This window comes from Aulonocara sp. 'chitande type north' Nkhata Bay, linkage group LG3 (assembly GCF_057382095.1).
Source record: "Aulonocara sp. 'chitande type north' Nkhata Bay isolate Kocher_YH1m ecotype deep benthic linkage group LG3, A_spYH_male_GT1.1, whole genome shotgun sequence".
In the NCBI taxonomy this organism is placed as follows: domain Eukaryota; kingdom Metazoa; phylum Chordata; class Actinopteri; order Cichliformes; family Cichlidae; genus Aulonocara; species Aulonocara sp. 'chitande type north' Nkhata Bay.
In genome coordinates this window covers 56,268,398-56,288,136 of record NC_141346.1, presented here as the reverse complement: position 1 = coordinate 56,288,136, position 19,739 = coordinate 56,268,398, and the positions used below count along the sequence as shown (strand labels likewise).

Here is a 19,739-nt window from a genome sequence, read left to right as displayed (position 1 = left end):
GGCATGGCTTTATGATTATGACAATGGTTTGGTATTAGAGTGACTTGGACCATTTTCTTAAAGGAAAAAAAACAATTCAGTTCAATTCAGTTTTATTTATACAGCGCCAAATCACAACAACAGTCACCTCAAGGCATTTTACATTGTAAGGTCGACCCTACAATAATACATACAGAGAAAAACCCAACAATCATATGACCTCTATGAGCAAGCACTTTGGCGACAGTGGGAAGGAAAAACGCCCTTTTAACAGGAAGTGCCGTCCGGCAGAACCAGGCTTTAGGAAGGGGCGGGGCCATCTGCTGCGACCGGTTGGGGTGAGAGAAAGAAAACAGGATAAAAGACATGCTGTGGAAGACAGCCAGAGATTAATAACAAATATGATTCAGTGCAGAGAGGTCTATTAACACATAGTGAGTGATGTAAATTGACTGAAGAAGGAATACTCAATGCATCATGTGAATCCCCCAGCAGCCTAGGCCTATTGCAGCATTACTAAGGGAGGATTAAGGGTCACCTGATCCAGCCCTAACTATAGCAAAAAGGAAAGTTTTAAACCTAATCTTAAAAGTAGAGATAGTGTCTGTTTCCCAAATCCAAACTGGAATAATTCCAGTTCTAATAGTTGCATTGCATTTCAGCAGTGTGTGTATGTTGAGGCAAATCCTGACCTGAAGTCCTGTCAGATAATCAAACTAAACACGTCTTCGAAGTGTTAAAGGCGCTGCTGGTAACAAGAAACAGATCCCTGGAATATGTGGTGCGGGATAGCAACTGTCAGTGTTCCGTCAATCATAACAGCTGTATTCCAGGAAGAGGGCAGAAAGCCCTCCTCCCTCTAACCTTGCTAAGCATTTTTGCACAATAACAAAGCCGCAGGCTCTCAAGTTTTACATGAAATCCAAACGTGACCCCGTTGTCTCGTTCAAACACAGTCCTCACTTAGGAAAATCCCCTTTGATCTGAATACCTGGCAGTGAAAACATCCCTGTGAGTTGTCTAGGTGTTTTTAGTGTGTGTGTGTGTGTGTGTGTGTGTGTGTGTGTGTGTGTGTGTGTGTGTGTGTAGGGATTGATGTTTTGGAAAGAGCACGTATTTTTTGTCATGCAGACCGAATGCTAACACAGCAGACGTGGTTTGGGGTACATATGATTAATGTATGCAGATATCAGAAAACTGACTAAAATATTTATGGCATTAGAATCAAAAAGCTAGAATACATGACACAAACACATGCACTGCCTTTTATGTTGAGTACAATGAAGGGCATTATGGAAATGGAAAAATGAGGCTGAATGAACAGGGTGAGATGGGGAAGAAAGGACGTGGGCAGTTTGTTTGCACAACATGTTTTTTTTTTATTATTATTTTATTTTCCTGCGTGCCCTTAGGCCTTCTTTGAGGGTGGTCCTTGCCTCCACCTCTTCATGTTCTCTGCCATCTTTGGTGAACTGGGGAGCTCACTTTCGGTTGTTAATGGCACACATGCGCACAGGTTGTGTTTTTTGGCCACCCCTGTGGAGGTAAAGTATTGCACACGTTGCACAAAGCTCTACGAAGCAGTAAATGGAGCAGTAAATAGCTGCTTGGCTGTTCAGAGTTTAGTACAAAATCAGGTAGTGCTGAAAGTGATCCAGGGAGCGTGTACCTTCGCAGTGAGGGATGTTACTACTTGTTTATCTGCAAGTACAGAGTGATAGTGTAGGTGAAGTGCAAGTAATCTTTCTGCTGTAAAAGGATTTAAAGCACTCCGACTTACAGATATTTGGGGTTGATTGTTGGGTTTTCTCTGTATTATCATAGGGTCTTTACCTTACAATGGAAAGTGACTTGAGGCTTTGAGATTGTGATTTGGTGATATATAAATAAAACTGCATTGAAATATGTTTTTCCATTGGTGGCTCAGGAGTTAAATATTTTCTGTTGTTATTGTCATCGTTAATTGCAGTTTTAGTGGTATTACATGCACAAACGGAGGAAACATGTTACTCCATGTTAGTCTCCCCATCACCCTCACTTTTTCTGTTTATCTTTCACTCCAGCCCCCTTTTCCTCACCGGACTCTCCTGTAGTATAATCAGATTATGTGAGGAATGTGGGAAAGTGTCTGTGTATTCAGTGTCAGAGCTGCTCTCTAACAGTCAAGCAGCAATAAAGATGAACCGTGGCTGCACTGGATACAAACATCTATTGATTTTATTGTCATAACGCTGAGATATTAATATGAAGAGCATTAATGCTTTTTGCCAGCTACCTGCACCATCATCTGTTTTTGTTTAGTTAAATGCTTGTGGGAATTGTGATTACATGTGGTATTCAGACCTGTTTTGAATAGACCCTCCAACTCGGGCCCAGTGGCATGGGATAGTGGAAGAAATTTTTGGAATGGAAAGACTTACCTTTGTCCTTAGACTTGAGCTTGAGAAATTCAAGAAGCTCTGGGAAAATGGATTGTGTACTCCCTTTGTACTGAACAATTAAATATTACCATGATGTAAGTAGATACTAATGTTGAGACTGTGTATGTCTTCCATGCTGACCTAAAGTTTTGTATTCTCGTACTGTAAATTAATAAATAAAAAGTTATTAAAAAAAAAGACCTGTTTTGAATGAGATATATGAGTTCTGCTACTTCATGACTTATGTCTGTTATAAAATAGCCTGAAATAGTCTTAATGGCATGTGACATGCTAAACTGCTGTGACATTTGGCACATGGGTTAGCCATTAGGCCAGCTTATCTCCTGTGCCTGTTGCTCAGATATCGGTTAAGCTGATTTCATGTGATTATATGGAAACACAAACATATCACAGCTTGCTTGGAAGCAAGTCCTGTCTGTATGTTTGATGCTAATGTCTCCCATAAAGATTAGTGTACATTTTTTTGTGTGTCATGTAACACAAGTTTAACTTTTCAAAGTCACTATAATCAAATGAAGGTAAGGGTCAGCGTTATTGGTCATTTAGTTTTGAATAGTTTTGAACAAAATGTGAATGTTTTTGAAAATTCCAGACTTTTAAATTCATACACAGTTGTTTGGCTTGTAGTTTAATTACTTCATCTTCAGTTCCTCGTGCCTCTTTTCTCGTTTTGGGCCTGGAGAAGTGGATTAAAGTCAGGTTCAGTGTCGTCACTAAGGCTACGTCCACACGTGCCCGGGTATTTTTGAAAACGCAGATTTTTCTATGCGTTTGCACCTTTCGTCCACACGTAAACGGCGGTGTGGACGTAGCCTAAGATCTCACTAAGAAATTTCCTTCTGCAGCCCCAGAAAACAAAAACAGTAATCTATTCTGTGACGGGGAGAGTTTAAAACCTAAAAAAACAAAAACAAACTAGTTTGTAGATGCACAAAAAGTCAGATCCAGTAAATTTGCCAGGTTAGTCTGCTCAGCAGCTGCTCTCAGATTGTTTCTGAATCACGCTCAGACATTCAGTGACTCGACGTTGTCACAAAGGGCAGTAACCACAGAAAGTCCTCATTAACTCCACTTAACATTTTCAGTCTGCAGCTGCTGTCCAGGATGATGCAGTGCCTTTTGATACAATCAGGTGTTAACAAAAAGCTTCACTGAGCTGGGACCCTCATCTTGAGACAGTGCTTCTTATCTGAGTGTCTGTGCAAAGCGTGGCATCTCAGAGTCACGCTTCTGAGCCCAATCAAATGCTCTCAGATCAAGTGTGTGGAGATAGACTCACTGATACCTTGCTCCCATACCTATCTGCGAGCTATGTTCTGTATTCGGTTTCCCTGCTTTTGTTTTGCTCTGTGTGGGAAGCTGCTGGTGTATTTTTCACCTGCGGCTATAATTCCATCAGGTACATTGCCAGATCTGTCCCTGCCCAGCACCTATCAGCTTGCTGGCTCTGTGCACTTGAAGGACTGTCAGCGCTTGTGATTGATTTACTTGAAAATTCTGTTTTCCACAGGGCCACCTGGCTGCCCACTTATGTTACATAACAGTATTTTGTGCTTTTCCAGTATCTGTTTAATGTTGGTTTGTTGCACAGGGCCAAAAAATACTTGTCAGTGTGTTTTAACTGAAACATGCGCTACATTGGGACTGATTAATGAGCAGCTAATGCTGGGGCCTGTTTGTGTGCCACCAAAAGGTTGTTTGGGAAGCCCAGCACTCACTTTTCACATTCTGAAACACTCTGTTTCACTCAATACAGTATTAAATTGGTATTAATCCACAGGTCAAAATAGTTCAAAGAAAATAATAATCTCTTACAATGTAAGCATTAGAATGTCATCATCATTTTGGGTAAACGCTTACCAAATATGACTCGTGAATGAAAACTATGGTACAGTTGTGCGGTGTTGTAGTGATATGGTCTATACTGCTCTTCATCTGCAAACACAGTGCATTAGTGTTTCTGTTGGCTGATGGTGTACATCTGCTCAGTTAAACAAAGGTAAACAACTAACTAGTCTTTGATTTCTCACCCAGCTCTTAATTGCAGACAGTGAAAAACAGAAAAGCAAGCTGTAAGAGTAACGTTCCACAAATTAGTTGTTTTCAGTATTGGTGCGATCACACAAAGATAAAGTAGCGTAGGTCTCATTCCAATTAGACTAGAGTTCCATAACCTGACTCTTTGATATTTGTGTATTTGTTCTCCAGCAATGGAGGAGCTGGTGTGTGAGCTTCGTCTGTTTCTGGACCTGCTGGACAGAGAATATCTGAGTGCTGGGGTCCGAGAGAAGAAGATACACCTCTCCAATATTCTGCACAGAGTACTGTCCGACAAAGGTGAGGATTAAACTTATACTGCACCTTCTGAAACACTTTAAGGGACTCAGAGCTGGAGTAAGTCCATTAGGTGGTCAGATATTAGATACAACACCTGACCTTACTATGGCTGACTGCAGGAGTTCCATGAGCAGTCTGGTACATACACAAAGAATGTAGACCACAATAAGCTGGTCCTAGGTCAGTGTGGGATTGAATTGTATGGTTGCTGTCATCATAGAGTTATATTGGTATACATTTACTTATAAAACCCTTTACTTGTAAGCTAATATAGCCAAAAGTTGTTTATGACAGATTAAAAGAGTTAATTTCATCAGTTTGATGTTTTCTGAGCTTTTCTTTAACACAGACTTTTTTCTTTAAGATGTGTGTGGCTGCCATTATTGAAATAAAATTCAAATGCAAAAACATGTTTATATTAAAATCTGGATGAATCGAACATGAAAAGAAGATATACACAGAAATTTTATTGTATTTTTGTTTCTTGTTTGCATCCTTAAACGCGAAGATTGTTTTAGTGCTATACTGGAAGCCTCAAAACATGAGATTATTCACACAAATTCATAATGACGTTTCAGTTTTCTATCAACAACAAAATGTCACGTGTAGAAATATTTATTGGAGATTTTGCATTTTAACATTAAAAATATCCACAAAGGGACCTTGTAATGAGGAGCAGAAGTGAAGCGCATTAAAATCAGAGAAACACAGAAGCACAGTCTATTTGGTTCTATAATTTTAAGAAGGGAAATTACGACATTTTATTTTTTGTCACTACTTAGATTTGACACTAGTGGCACTGTAAAGCATCTTCTTGTTTATATTCATAATAGCCACTTGATTTCTTCTAGAGCCTTCATTCAAGTCAGAGATACACAGCGGACTGCCTGCTCCACCTCAGATGCCACTTCCAGAGATCCCTCACCCCTGGATGGTAAGACTGAAGTTTATTTAGATTTATTAATCTTAGTTCTCTGTAATTTGGCCATGCTGGAACTTATTGCAAGCAGTGCTCACACTAAGAGTTATACCGAGTTCCAGTATGCGTTCTGGTTGTCTGACTAAAGAGAGTTGTTTCTACAAATACCAGATAGCCCTGCGTCATTCTGCTTCCGCTGCTATGGGTCATCCTCTCAGCCCAGCTGCTTTAATGCAAAACCAAGCAAATCAATGGTGAAGGACAAAAGAATACTTTATTTTCAGGACACTGCTGAGTAACTACATTTTGAGCAATGAAGTGCAAGTCACATGTAATTTATGTGGCATAAGTAAGTGATAAATAAAGGAAAGACAGCTCATTTTCTTCCTAACGTTTCTGTATACGACCCAATTTGATCCCAGCGTTAAATTAAAAGCGACAATATTGACATCCAGGACGAAACTAGAAATTACTATTTTAAATAATACATTAGGCCTTATAAATAAAACATAGCCAATAAATATCGAATATAAAATGATTTGACAACTGTCTATAAAACAATGCACTATTCTTAATGTTAGGTCAGTGTTAGAGGCTTTACTTTATAGTGCTGCTGTTTGCAGTTGCACTACTTTCCCCAAACTAGCTAATTTTGTCACATCATCTGTTCAAAGCTGAACATTACCTCCCAGTTTGCATTCATTTACAACATTTCATTGAATTTAGGTCCAATTTCAAATCCCCTTTGGATATTTTTGGGTTTTGTTGTGAAGAAGGCAAACTTCTGATAGTAACAACTGTGTTATGTAACAGAAATAACTTCATCATGTTAACACTACAGGAATATTTAACATTCATGCAGGACTGCTTACCAGTAACACACAACTGGTGCTAGTAGAAACTGCAGAGAAATGACCAATAACGCTGACCCTTACCTTCATTATTATCAGATGGTGAACTTGTTAGCAATACACTGAAGTTCTGTGCACAAGTTTTTGTGACACCCTGCACCTGAATGGTGTTAATCACGCAAATGCCAGCGCTACCAATGCAGCAGGACATAGAAACCATATGAGATGTGTTTTACAGTCACTTGTAAAGCAGTTGGAAGGCCTGTCATGGCTTCAGTATGTTTTCCTCTCTCGTACTGCGCCTCACATCGCCATGACAGTCAATGAGGACCGTAACATCTCTGTTAAAACAGTGATGTGTGTGTCATTATTGTGAAAGTGAGATGTGCATGTAAAAAGACCCAGTGTGAAGAATAACAGTGTGTGTCTGCCATTATTGTGGGAACAGATGCCTGTGATAAAAAGCAGGTGGCTGTGATGGCTTGCAAAGCCTTTATTTCATAGCAATAAGCCACAACACCTTGTTCTACATCTTACTCACACACACACGCAGGACACGCACACATTCCAAGGCACAAGGCCTTACAGTGCAGTTTGTAATTAGAACCAGTCGTCAGCCTCAGCCTCCTCTGGTGACCCCAGTGTGTGTCTGGAAATCACAGCCGAGGGTTTCCCAGAAAACTAGGCGAGTGAGGAGGAGGAGTTTCTGATGTTTCTGTGTCTCTGCTTGTTGTCTCTCTTCTCTGCTGCCCCAATCAGAACCAGTAACATAAGAAAATACATAGCAGAGCCTTGCACGACACCCCAGACTCTCGGGCCTGTTCGGTGCTTACCGTACCTTTATTTAAACAAAGCACATAGGCACACAATTACACAACTCTTTCTGTCTTTTATGGAAAGAGTGAAGTTTTTAGCAGGTCTTCATCACTGGCTGAAGGAGACCCACTCAGGACTGGGTTGAGCATTTTGATTTTTAACTTACTTTTTGTTGAATTTTGTATTTGTTGTTTGGTCGAGCGTGTGAGACGGATAAACACTGGAACAGCCTGTAAACACGGTTATAGCGGAAAAAAGACGCCAGCTTCTCCTTGTTTCCCTCCCCACCATTGTGTGTTGTTTTAATTTAAATAAAATGTTTATGTTTTTTTCTGAACATAGACTACTGCCTTTCTTTCCGTTATGAGTTTGAGTGAATAAATCGCCACGTTTGGGCGCACTCTCAGGAGGGTGCATTTGCTTGCAACTGGAAGAGGATGCCGTTAAACAGTGCTATTATTTCTTCAGTTGACTCCTTCTCTTAGCCTCAACCAGCATTATTAGCAAACTTATTCATGGGCAGATAAATAGATGAATAAATCTCTCTTAGTTGATATATTCGTCCAAAATCATCCAACCATACTTTATACACTTTATCCAACAATATCATGCTCTGGACACTGGCTTTATATGTGTACAAAGTAATCATAATACTAACGACAGCATAAGCTGTGACAAACATTCAACAGCAGGGATTTTCATCAGCAGAAAAGAAAGCAGCTAAAATATATTAAGTGGTTAAATAGAGCCATTCACATTAGAACAAAACCTCTCTGAGTAATATATGTGCAGGGTTTGCAGAGTCGCAGCAGTAAAGTATAATTCTCATAAATATACTTGGATGGAAACCCAGCTACTGTCTTTTATTTTGTGCCAGCTCTCTGTCTCCCTGTTGCCGTCTCTGCTCTGAAATTACCATCTATCACATTTCCACACTGACCTCTGGAGAAGCTGTCCAGACTGAGGAAAAAAGTGTTGTGCTCCCTTTCTCCACTCTTCATTTCTTGCAAAATTTCCACTGCCTGCAAATGAAACAACGGACAAATGGTTAAGAGGAAAAGAGAGAGGAGGCGGCTAGAAAGAAAAGAGTAAACAGGGTAGAGAGTTAAAGAAACAAAGATTTCATGTTGATCAAAAACAACCTTGTTAGTCATGAGAAGTTGCAGTTATTTGTGTTATACGGCATCAGTCTTTAGTTGGTCTTGGTGAAGAAGTGGAACATGGACTAGAGCAATCTGGTGAAATAATAGACAAGGAAGACAGTCACTTTGTGACCCGTCGAGCCTCAAAGCCAAACCGACACTCATGTACACAAAGAGCCTGTGCCTTTAGAAGCTGAATCAGTCCTTAGCTTCCACATTTTGATTACTAACAGTTACATAAGGAATACTTAGTTTAGAGTAGCTCACTTGATGTACAATACTTAATCAGAGGACAGTGGTATTGGAATTTATTACTCAAACCCAAACAATATGCAGATTGAAGACTCTTCCAGAATATTCTGCTAGTATATGAAGTGCAAAAGAAGACAAATGGCTTTGCACAGACTTCCACGATAAGTTTATTTACTGCTGAATTGTTCTGGAGTGTGTCATCACATTTAGTCCATTTCAGAACTTATTCGCTTGTTAAAATAATTTTATTTCCAGGTGTTTGTGGCATTTTTTTTTCACATCTTAAGGCCTTTGTTCAAGAGTATATACGATCTTGAAAAGACATTCTTAGTGTTTTTACAAACTTAGTGGGGCATGTTAACACAGTGTAGCTCTTAGCAGAGCATGACAGTCACATGTGTGACACCCGTTAGCCTTTGCATGAGCAGAGGAAAACAAAGAAACAAAGACATGATGTGTGTAAACTACTCCAATTCTTTCCCAAGGGCAAACTTGTGATTGACTCTTACACACACACACACACACACACACACACACACACACACACACACACACACACACACACACACACACACACAGCAGGATATCCACTAACCAAACAGACTTCCACTGGATCCTGTTTTAGTTTATCAAGCTGAAACTGGTCTACTTTGAGCCACTATATTGTCTTTCCCTAATTGTATATGCATATAAAGTTGGTCTTTATATATTTATATAAAAGCACAACAAAAAGGGGGTAGTGTCCACTTTAAAGTTTTTCACCAAAACTCCAAAACCACAATGTTAACAGCACTGATTCGTGACAGTGTGATAGGGTTACAAGTCTGAGATGATGGAATAGGCTGTCATCTGGAATAACTTCATTTCCGAGAGTTGAGTGCCAGATAACCCAGAAACTAGAATATCTGTAAACCTACAGAACAATAACACTACTGATCATGTTTTTTCTCAGTATAAATATAACTAAAGTTCAATAATTGTTTGATGCAACAGCACAATATTTTGTCACCTTAAATATATTTATCTGTGTACACTGGACATGTTGGTGATGCCTGCTAATCAAAGACAGACAAAACAACGAAGCAATTTATAGAAAGTTAGAAATTATGCCAAGCCTTTAATCCGTACAAGTAGTGGGTTTGCTGACAGAGCAGCTGAACCCTTTTATGTCAGATTGATCCTTTCCACAACACTCACCTTATAAATCTCTACGTTCCTCCATGGAAGAGGATCACAGCACCATTTTACAATGTGCTACATGCCACACGTAAATGCACAGAAACAGTAAAAACAAGGTCTGGCTCTGATTGGATCATAATGACTAATAAGTATGACGAAATCCCACTGAAGTCCTCTTCTTGTCATCCTGTCACTTTTCATATTCAGGATTTATGTTACATTAATATTTCTCTTTTATCTTTGGCATGAAGTACATTGCTGTCATCAAAAAGCTTGCCGCTTCAGCCACATGAATGGTTTTCATCCAAAATTTGAGCAGTTTAAAGAATACTGGAAAATAAAATGTAAATTGTGCGTGTTTCCATTAAACTCCTTTAAAGAAAACAAATGGACTTCCAGATGGAGAATGGAGCTCCACCCAACATGAAAAATAGTAAACATCTGCCTAAAATGTTTCTGCATTGTTCATGCTTCGTGTTGTCACGTGATGAAAAAAGGAGGTGAGATATTTAAAGTCATCTGTTGTGGCAGTGCACCATTGATTTGTGTTTTTTCTTTTAATTTTAATAGCAATGGAACAAACATTCAGTTTTGATGAATCTGAATTTTAACTTTGGTCTCAAGCTTTTTTTGTTTTACTACTCACAACTACTTTTACCAACATTTCGAGCACACAGCGGTGAAGAACTTTTTTGGGTCCAAAACAATTTCCCCAGTTGCTTTGACAGTTCATTCGACATTTATGTTACAAAAAACAGTTAAAGCTGCTCTTAAATGTCCCGCAAGCCCAAGGTAAAGGTTTGTGTCTAAGATCCCCACACCACAAAACAAATACTGTAAACCAGAGAGAAGAAGAAAATTCTTAGACTGCAACCTCAAGTGTTAGGAATTTTTGTTGATTTTTTTGAGTTCTAATGTTTGCTGCAGTCACCTTCAAGTCAGGATTCGTTTCCTCGGCTGTATCCTAAGGGCTGCACTGTTCGAGCAGAATGTGAACCAGTCCTCCTGCTAGTTGAAACACAAATGATTTCCATCTGTGTTGATGTTGGAGAACAGTGCCACCTCTCCCTTTCTCCTCTCTTCCCTTGCTTTTCCCCTGACACAGACCCTCCCGCACACCATTAGTTACCCATGTAATGCACACTAAAGTTAGTTGTATCATGCATGAGAAACTCACGCCGAGCATCCCGTTCTTCCGTGCTTCAAGCATTCACGTCACAGAAGTGTGCTCACGTGGTCGACGTGCTATACACGGTAACAGGGCTGCATCATCCGTAGATCCGTATGTCTAGAATTCATTTGGAATTCATTTTCTCCTCTTCTCATTTTGATTCAGACATCCCTCCCTCCCAGGTCTTTTTTAAAGATGGATATTCATCTCAGCACAAATGTAGCTAGTACTATAACCATACAGTATTCTGTATGGTTATGTATTACTGGAAGTTGTGAGGAATCTTTGTTTTTTAAACCACCATCTTCTCTGAGTGTTTTTTACTCACTTATAAAACATTGTGTATTGCTGTATGTCTGTGAAGGTTCTCAGTCATCCAGGTCCTCAGAGTCCAAGGAGCATCTGGACTTCTTTAAGTTTCCTTGAAGACGTTTCACCTCTCTTCCGAGAAGCTTCTTCAGTTCTAAGAGCGTGGGTAGGTAGAGAATCAATAGGGGGGTCCAAGACCCTCTAGGGGACACTCCCATAGGGCTTAAATCTGGGACTCTTCACCAATTGCTCTTAGAACTGAAGAAGCTTCTTGGATGAGAGGTGAAACGTCTTCAAGGAAACTTAAAGAAGTCCAGATGCTTTTCTTTCCAAGCTCCTTAGACTATATTGCTGTATATTGCCAAACCAAATTATTCCTAGCCTGAAGGGGAAACACTCACCCAACTAAGTGTGTCACTGTACAGTGTCAAGCTACACGGTGCGTGCGTGGCAACAGTTGGATTGCTATCAAACATATTGAGTTGAACCAGCCCTGTTTTACTTTTGTATGGCCTCAGAAATTATTTGTCTTCAGGAGTTTTTCCACGCAGTGTGTTTTTCATTTGGTGCTGATGAATCTGTTTTCATATTTGACTTAATTCCTCTGTGGGGTTTCCCTACTTTGTGGCTTGGTATACCACAGCAAAGCATTTCGTGACATCAGCAGTATTGTGTCATTGACTTGTGACAGGAAATGAAGTTGTTTAACAGATTGTATTGTAAGGTGTCACGCTTTGTCACTGGGATAACCAAACAAGTGGGAAATTGGAGATTGAATAGGTCTTAACTGCAGAAAGCAGTAGGCCTTTGCTTAATGACACATGCACACAACATGGTTAATCTTAAGGGCCAGAACTGTTTCAGTTACTAACACTCTTTGGAAAAAGTCCCCACTGAGTAACTGGAGCATGGATGGAAAACCTATTTCACAACTTTTTCCCCCACTCTAGTGCATTTGAAGGCTTTTTACAATGCCAAGTTTCTTTTTTTTCTTCCTGACACATGATGTGATTGAAGTGACTAAATAAAGCACGGAGGGAAAATTGAGTCTATTTCTGCAGTCTAGTAGAGAACTAACAGAATTTACAATTGAACCAAACAAAAGTTAGGGGTGCTCGGTAGAAAAATAGCTTTTGTGGTTACTAACTGATAGGTATTTGACCAAGATGCCCATTAACCCATGAATTCATACTACAGTGTACTCTATACACTGTCGGACTATTGTTCAGTGACTCTGATCACAGCATGTATACAAATGGGAATGGTTATTGGAGCATGGAAAATGAATAGCCAAATTCCTTTAGTGGCCTAAAGAGATAGTGGATCTGATTGATAATCCCATGTAGTTCCTGCTGCTATAAATTCACAAGAATTGAATTGAATAAGCCTGAAGAGCTTCTAAATTACAATTTTAGGTTTTCTCTCAAAAGGTTACTGGCAGTATGATATCATGCTTGTAGCTATATAGATATAATTGAGTGATCATGTCATAAAATCAGCCAGTCCATTTAAGGGTTAATCTTAAATACCACACACTTCCTTTTGTGTTTTATGAATTAATAAACATTCAGAGAACTGCTGCATGCGGTGGAGGTGAAGTTTAAACTTACCTTGTATTCAGTTGGCTGTTAGCAGTAGTGACAGCAGCTTGCAGAACGAGGGTGGTCTTTAATCTAGTGTTTTCTTGAAGGCACCACCTAATGGCCATTAAAGAAACTGCTTGTTCGCAGAAGATGTTGCAACCCTATTTTAAAACTCGACAGTTTAGCAGTTAAGTCCTTGGCTCAGTTATCACAGTAATTGTGATTATTTGTTGGAAATAGTCCTGCATAGCCAGACTTTTAACTGGAATGAAAGAAGTCTGGGAAAAGGTCCTTTTGTCTGAGCCAAACGCTGACAGTCAACTAGCAGTATAGGCTAGAGGGGCTGATCATGATAGCATATCATGGTATTGGTACTGAAATGTCATTCTTTCAGAACAGAAATGCAGATGGACCACATAATATCAGGTAATTTGAAAACAATGGGGGACTTATTAGATAGCTTATTGAACAGAAAACACTGGCAAATGTATTTTCCAACTGTAAAATGTTTCACTTTGTTGCAATCAGATTAGTTGAGTTCATACCCAGACAAAGAGCAAATGTGCAGAGCACTTCTATAATATGTCTAAATATTTTCATGAAACTCTGCTTCACTGAGGTGACTTCTTACTTATTTGCAATACAGAACACTATTTAGATATGACAGGCTGGCCCACCTCATCCTGCTTTCCAAAATTGCAGACCACCAGCTCATGCTGGCTTCCACTGGCTCCTCATTGTGAGGTGTGAGAAATGGAGGAAATGCCCAACCCTGTCTGAGTCTCACTCTGGTTATTTTTTCAGGCAAGGTGGCACTTCCTCCAGTAACGGCACTCTGGTGAATGCACCTGTCCTGCAAAACGCACATTTTACTGGCCCAGCTGAGGCAGGAAAAAGTAAAAAAACGATGCGGGGGAAGCAAAGAATGAAGTTTCAAAAATGGGAGTTGTGTGAAAGGTTTTGTTTTGTCAGAGGTAACACTAGCATGGGTGGTTCATGTATAAACAGGGAGCTGGAAATCTTAGATATGTATCACAGAGGCTGGCAGACACTGAGCTTGGTCCTGCAGTCCTGCAGAGAGAGTTTTTAGGTTTCGTCCCATATTACTGTGTCTCTTGTTTGAAATGTTTAGCGGTTTGCTAATCACCTGACTTCCAGATTGAGTTCCCCTCTCAAACAATGAAACTTTCAGTGCTGCTACTGGACAGAAGCCACTCCTCTAGCCACCATAATGTATGCTGTGGTTGGTTTCTCACAAAACTCAAATTGGCTACGGTGCTGCATTAAGGTTTCATAATCTTTCAAAATGTTATAGGTGTGCTTGGTAAGACTGCTTCAGTAAATGTAGATTGCAGTGACATTGGAATCTGAGCAGGAGTCTCTGGATAAATAAAGCTGGAATAATCATGTATTCAGCTTCAAATAAATCTCTTTTGGTTTTAAATGTCCCCCAAATTATGGTTACCAAAGTCTTTGTATTTCTGTTACCTTTAGGTTTGAAGTGTGTATGTTTTATGAAGTAGACACTGAAACATTGAATACCCATCAGAGTTGGATAAGCTTCTTTTTTCAAAATGTTTTTTTTAAAATTCAGTCAAATCATCACCCCCCCCAAAACAAAAAAAAGAACAAAAAAACACTGTCTTGGGTAAATGATATACTAAAACACTACCCAGGCCTGTACTTTAGCATTCTCAAGAACCAGATATTTCTAGTGCTTTGGAATATTTTTTGTAATGATGACACAGTGAGAGTTTGGAAGTTCTCCAGGAAGTCAAGTCACTTAGAAAAATCTTTGGAGAAGATTAAAGGAACATTTTACTTCAGTTTTCTGGGTATATTCAATTAATTCTTTCAATTAATGACAAAGCCACGGCTTCTTTAGAATTGTGAAACTGTTCTTTCAAATCTTTTTTGCCATCATGGCCAAACGTTTTGGCAGTGGCTCAAATTTTGTTTTTCATAAACATTTCTCAATCTGTTTCTATGATATACTGATGAACAAACATAAATATTTCTTATGCTTCAGGCCTTTATTAGCCAATAAAACAAAATTCAGTTTCGATAGGGGTGTCACTGTCAAAACCTGTAGCTACTACTGCAGTTTTCCCTTTCCAGATCCTTTCCTAAGGGAGTTGCTTTCGTATGTCCAGTCAGTTTATCCATTCCAGTGTCCTGCTGGCAGCATGGCAGAAACATTATTCAGGTCCAGTCCTCCTACTCAGAGCAAAAATGGATACTTGGCATAAATGTTTAGATGTGAGTTTCAGGTCAGTGCCTGAGCAGCAGACAAACCTCCCACTCAAAGTCTCCAAACCAAGGTCAGGACTTCTTTACCACTATCTAATTACACATTATGACTGTGGAATTCTGGTATTTCGGATCCACATCCATGGACATGAGCTGATGTAGGCCGTGATGGGTCATGAAAACTCCCTTTACAATTTTAATATAATTGCTTTAAGCAAATTGGGAGTTCTTTGCAATATAAAGTATAAGCAACACTATAGAAAGTATAAATATATAAAGTATAAGTATAAAAATAAGTATAGAAATACTGAAAATGATGAAAATAATGAAAATTACTGGTAATAGTGATTGTGCTTTTCACACAATCAGTAACTTTGATGGCAAATTTGTCTTTTCTTTCATTTCACAACTTTGTGTGGAAACCAAACAGATTAAAAAAAAAAAAAAGAATTCAAACTAACATGAAAATAAATAAAAATACAAAACTATAATAGCTCTGACTATGACAATGTAAGCGACTTGGTAGTGGCAAACAAGAACTGCTGGAGTGGAAATCAGGGCCTTTGTGTTGTCCACTAGGGCTGGGCCATATTATACCGTTCACGGTAATACCGGTATAATGTTAGGCAACGATAGGAAAATGAAATATCGCGATAGAATGGGAGTAAAACGCGCATGCGCAGTGCCTTTGTTTTCATACGCACATGGCCGATTGTTGAGTGAAACAGATGAACCAGAATTGGTTTGTAAAAATGGTGCAACTTCCGTGATGTGGAACTGGTTTGGTGTTTGTCCGTCAGATACACAACAAAGCACATTTTTTTGCAGAACATGCAAGCGGCCGTTGTTATTGTCATATTTGTCGGACTAAGATGCTCTTAAATCTGGGAGTAATCTGGGTCCTAAACTGCTTCAGGTCAAACAACACTGCAGCATCACTTAGAGTTAAAAACTGTCTAAATTCTTTCATCTTTAATAAAACGATCAGCATTGCTGCTTTACCAGGTGTAACTATAAAGTTTAACTTCCAGGCATCCATGAAAACAAAAGTTATTACATTTAACGGAGTTAGAAGTTAGCAGGAAGCTAGCGGAAGTTAGCTCGCTAGTTTCGCTAGTTACCTAAGCATGATATTCCATGTTCTGACTGAGAGATTTCTGAAAAAAATCAAACGTACAGCTCTGCTATCACTTCCAACATAAATGAAGACAGGAAACTAAACAGCAGTGATGTTTGTAGGGTTACTGAAGTTGGGCTAGCTGGTATATAATGATGTGCTACGTGATCGCTAGCGACACAGCTATGTTAGCATAACATAAACAGTGAAGCTGGAGGACGAACACTAACACTTTTCCACTTATAAAAGTTAACGTGAAGGTTCTTCATGGTTAGAGACAAATGCAATCGCATGGCAGGATGCTGTAAACGGACCAAACTTCAGTCAGGAGAACAACTGAGATAATCCATCCACAATGCGAGGTTAGTCATTAATATACTGCAACAACATGGGAATAGAGCAGCTGCCAGAGAATTCAACATTAATGAATCAATGGTACAGAAGTGGAGGAAGCAAGAAGAATGAGTTTAATAAAGTTTGATTTATCTGACTGCTTTGTTTCGCTTAATGTGCCTTATAATCCCGTGCACCTTATGGTCCGAAAAATGCATACTGCACACTGCAGTTTAATGTTGCAAAGCACCTCTTTTTAACTTCAGTGGATACTATACATGGTTATGCTCAGGATATGTCAGCCCATTTCTACTGGAAATGCCTTTTGGTTAAACTTTCAGCAAGGAATTTGCATTTGCACTGTTAAATTTTTATAAAGCTTTAATGTACATAAAAACCAGCTTCTTGTTTATGTGAAAATAAATGGAAGGTTGTCTTTTTGCACTAGTAATGTTGTGGAGTTGTATTTTGTCTCGCATCAATTATATCGTCGGTTATATCGTTATCGCAAATTTTCAAATATATATCGTGATAAATATTTTTGGCCATATCGCCCTGCTCTATTGTCCACCCACACAAGCAGCATGAGCTGGGTAACTGGTGCATGTATGTGACTCGCGAGCTATTTCTTCCCCAAACTGTGGTCACCTTTATACTAAGAAAAAGGTGAAATAGCATGACACACAGGCATACACGGAAATTAAAACAACACTCCATAAACATCAATTCATTCCTATGATTTGGTGATTAAGGGATACAAATGACTCACGTGCTCATACACAATTTATTCAGACATTGTTTTAGCTTTGTAAATTAAATTATCATCAATTTTGGCTGTTTTCCAAGTCTCCCTACTTTTTGACAAGTTGATTTTTTTTAATAATAAAAAAATAATATTTTAAAACCTGCAGTCAGCTGAGACTGAAGAAGCTCATCAGATGATGATAAAATAGTAATTAGGTCTATAAAAAACAGCAAAATGCAACACTGCAAATAAGATGAGTCTAGTGCTGCAGAAAAACTGGTGATTAATCACACAGAGAGGGGTAAAATAAACATTTTCTTCCTTATAATTATTTTATTGGTGAGGGCACGCGGTTTACTTCAGAATGCATATTAGCGTTCTGAACCCTTAAACTGAATACATTACTGTATACAACACTATAAACATCCTAATACTGTCTACTAATAAAGGAGATGTGGAAATTCCTTTAGTTTGTTGTCAGATCAGGGGGATGTTAATTTGATTGATTCAACTGTGTTCTAATTGCTGCAATTCCACTGGTGTAAAATAGACGCATCAGCACATTAGAACCAAGTATTAAAACATACAAATTCTGAAACAGCAAATTAAAACATTCTGCTCATTCTTTTGACATTAATCTCTGTCTCTCTTCCACAGCATGTCTTTATCCTGTCTTCCTTCTCTCTCCCCAACCGGTTACAGCAGATGGAGGTTTCTTCCTGTTAAAAGGGATTTTTTCCTTCCCACTGTCGCCAAAATGCTTCCTCATAGGCGGTCATATGATTGTTGGGTTTTTCCTTGTATGTATTATTGTAGGGTGTATACAATATAAAGCACCTTGAGGCGACTGTTGTTGTGATTTGGCGCTGTATAAATAAATTGAATTGAATATTGTGATTTATCCAGGTAAATAGTGAAAACTTTAAGCTTTATATAACGCACTATGACATTCATTTTGCTTTGTAGTACACCCCTCTGAGGGATAATGGGAATTAGACACAGTTGGGAAGAAATAAAACACAGATGCAAACGATCAACCAAATCACAGGAAGTAAAACTGAATATACAGAAAAACAACTAACAAAGTAAGATAAGGAAGTAAGCAACAATACCTAAAGAGAGAAACAAAGGCACAAAAATAAACTTTCTATTGGGAAAATAGAGGGAAAAATCTAACTCTAATTTAAAGAGGAACTAGAACTAAGAACTTAAGATTAAACATTTAAATAAACACTAAAAACCAAATGATAAAAATCTAATATTAAAAACATTATGTTAAGTCACAATCACAACAGGCTGTTTTAGAAATCTGTGGAACAAATGATCTGCCACGTTCTCCATGTGAACATGGAGTGTGTGTGTTTTTCATTTGTTTATGGTTAACAGATGGGTTATATACATTGTGACAACAGTCAGCTCATCTTCATTGTGCTCCTGTATTGCAGTGTAGTTAAGCTTCAGGTCATTTGTGTGATACAGCTAAGATGTTGTGCTGTGACTTGTGTAAGTGCACAGGTGTATATTTGTACACGTGTGTGCGTTTGTGTGTTTCATGTGTGCTAATGCTCTTTCTTCACCAGTTGTTGCAGTGTCATGGGGTCACATTCTCGCTGGTGTGATACTGCACTCAGGCAAAATGCTTAGCCAAACAATCGACTTCTGTGTGATTATTAATGGTGTTATTGCTGCTCAAGGGTCTTTAAAAGGAAGTTATTGTGATGTGAGATATGGCGCTGCAGTTTCCATATCAAAAGTCTTTCTCCACCAGCACAAACAAGTCAAGTTTCTAAACCATATATTATTCCCTGTTGTTAGACTGTCTGGGCAGAGTGCTTTCATTCTTTTTCTTTCTCTGCCTTTCTTTTCTTTCTGTCTTCTTCTCCAGGGAGACATTTTTTTCCTTTGTTTTTTTTAGGGCTGGGCTAGGGTGGAGAACGCTAGTGTTGCTGGCGTTTAACAGGGCAGCACATCCATGCCAAAAAGTGAGTTCACCAAACTGCTGTTTCCCCAGAGGAGATGCAATAAGATTTCTGCTAGAGGCCCAGCCAGACACTTGACTTATAGATGAAAAAGGAGACGTGGGGAGGATGAACAACAAGGATTAGGGGGTGAGGATGAGGGTGTGTTTGGGGTGAAGAAAAGGAAACTTGGTTTGCTCAACAAAAATGAATTTCAGATAACACAAACTGGATATTTTTTCATCTGAACATTAACAGGTGGATGGGGAACTGTGGTTTGGCTTGAGAAAGGAAAACCTCATGAATGAAAGTGTCAGGTCCCAGAACTTTGAATAATTTATAATTGATTATTTTGTT

At 38.9% G+C, this 19,739-nt stretch overlaps 1 protein-coding gene across 4 annotated transcripts in view; it reads left to right on the top strand.

Moving 5' to 3' along the window:
• Positions 1–19,739, top strand: part of afap1 (actin filament associated protein 1) — a 93,873-nt gene that overhangs the window by 48,318 nt on the left and 25,816 nt on the right. For all 4 annotated transcript variants that reach the window (XM_086285302.1, XM_086285301.1, XM_086285303.1 and 1 more), the window contains exons 2-3: positions 4,629–4,757; positions 5,609–5,691. In XM_086285302.1, the coding sequence (XP_086141428.1) occupies positions 4,629–4,757; positions 5,609–5,691 (212 nt within the window). The remainder of the gene's footprint in view (positions 1–4,628; positions 4,758–5,608; positions 5,692–19,739) is intronic.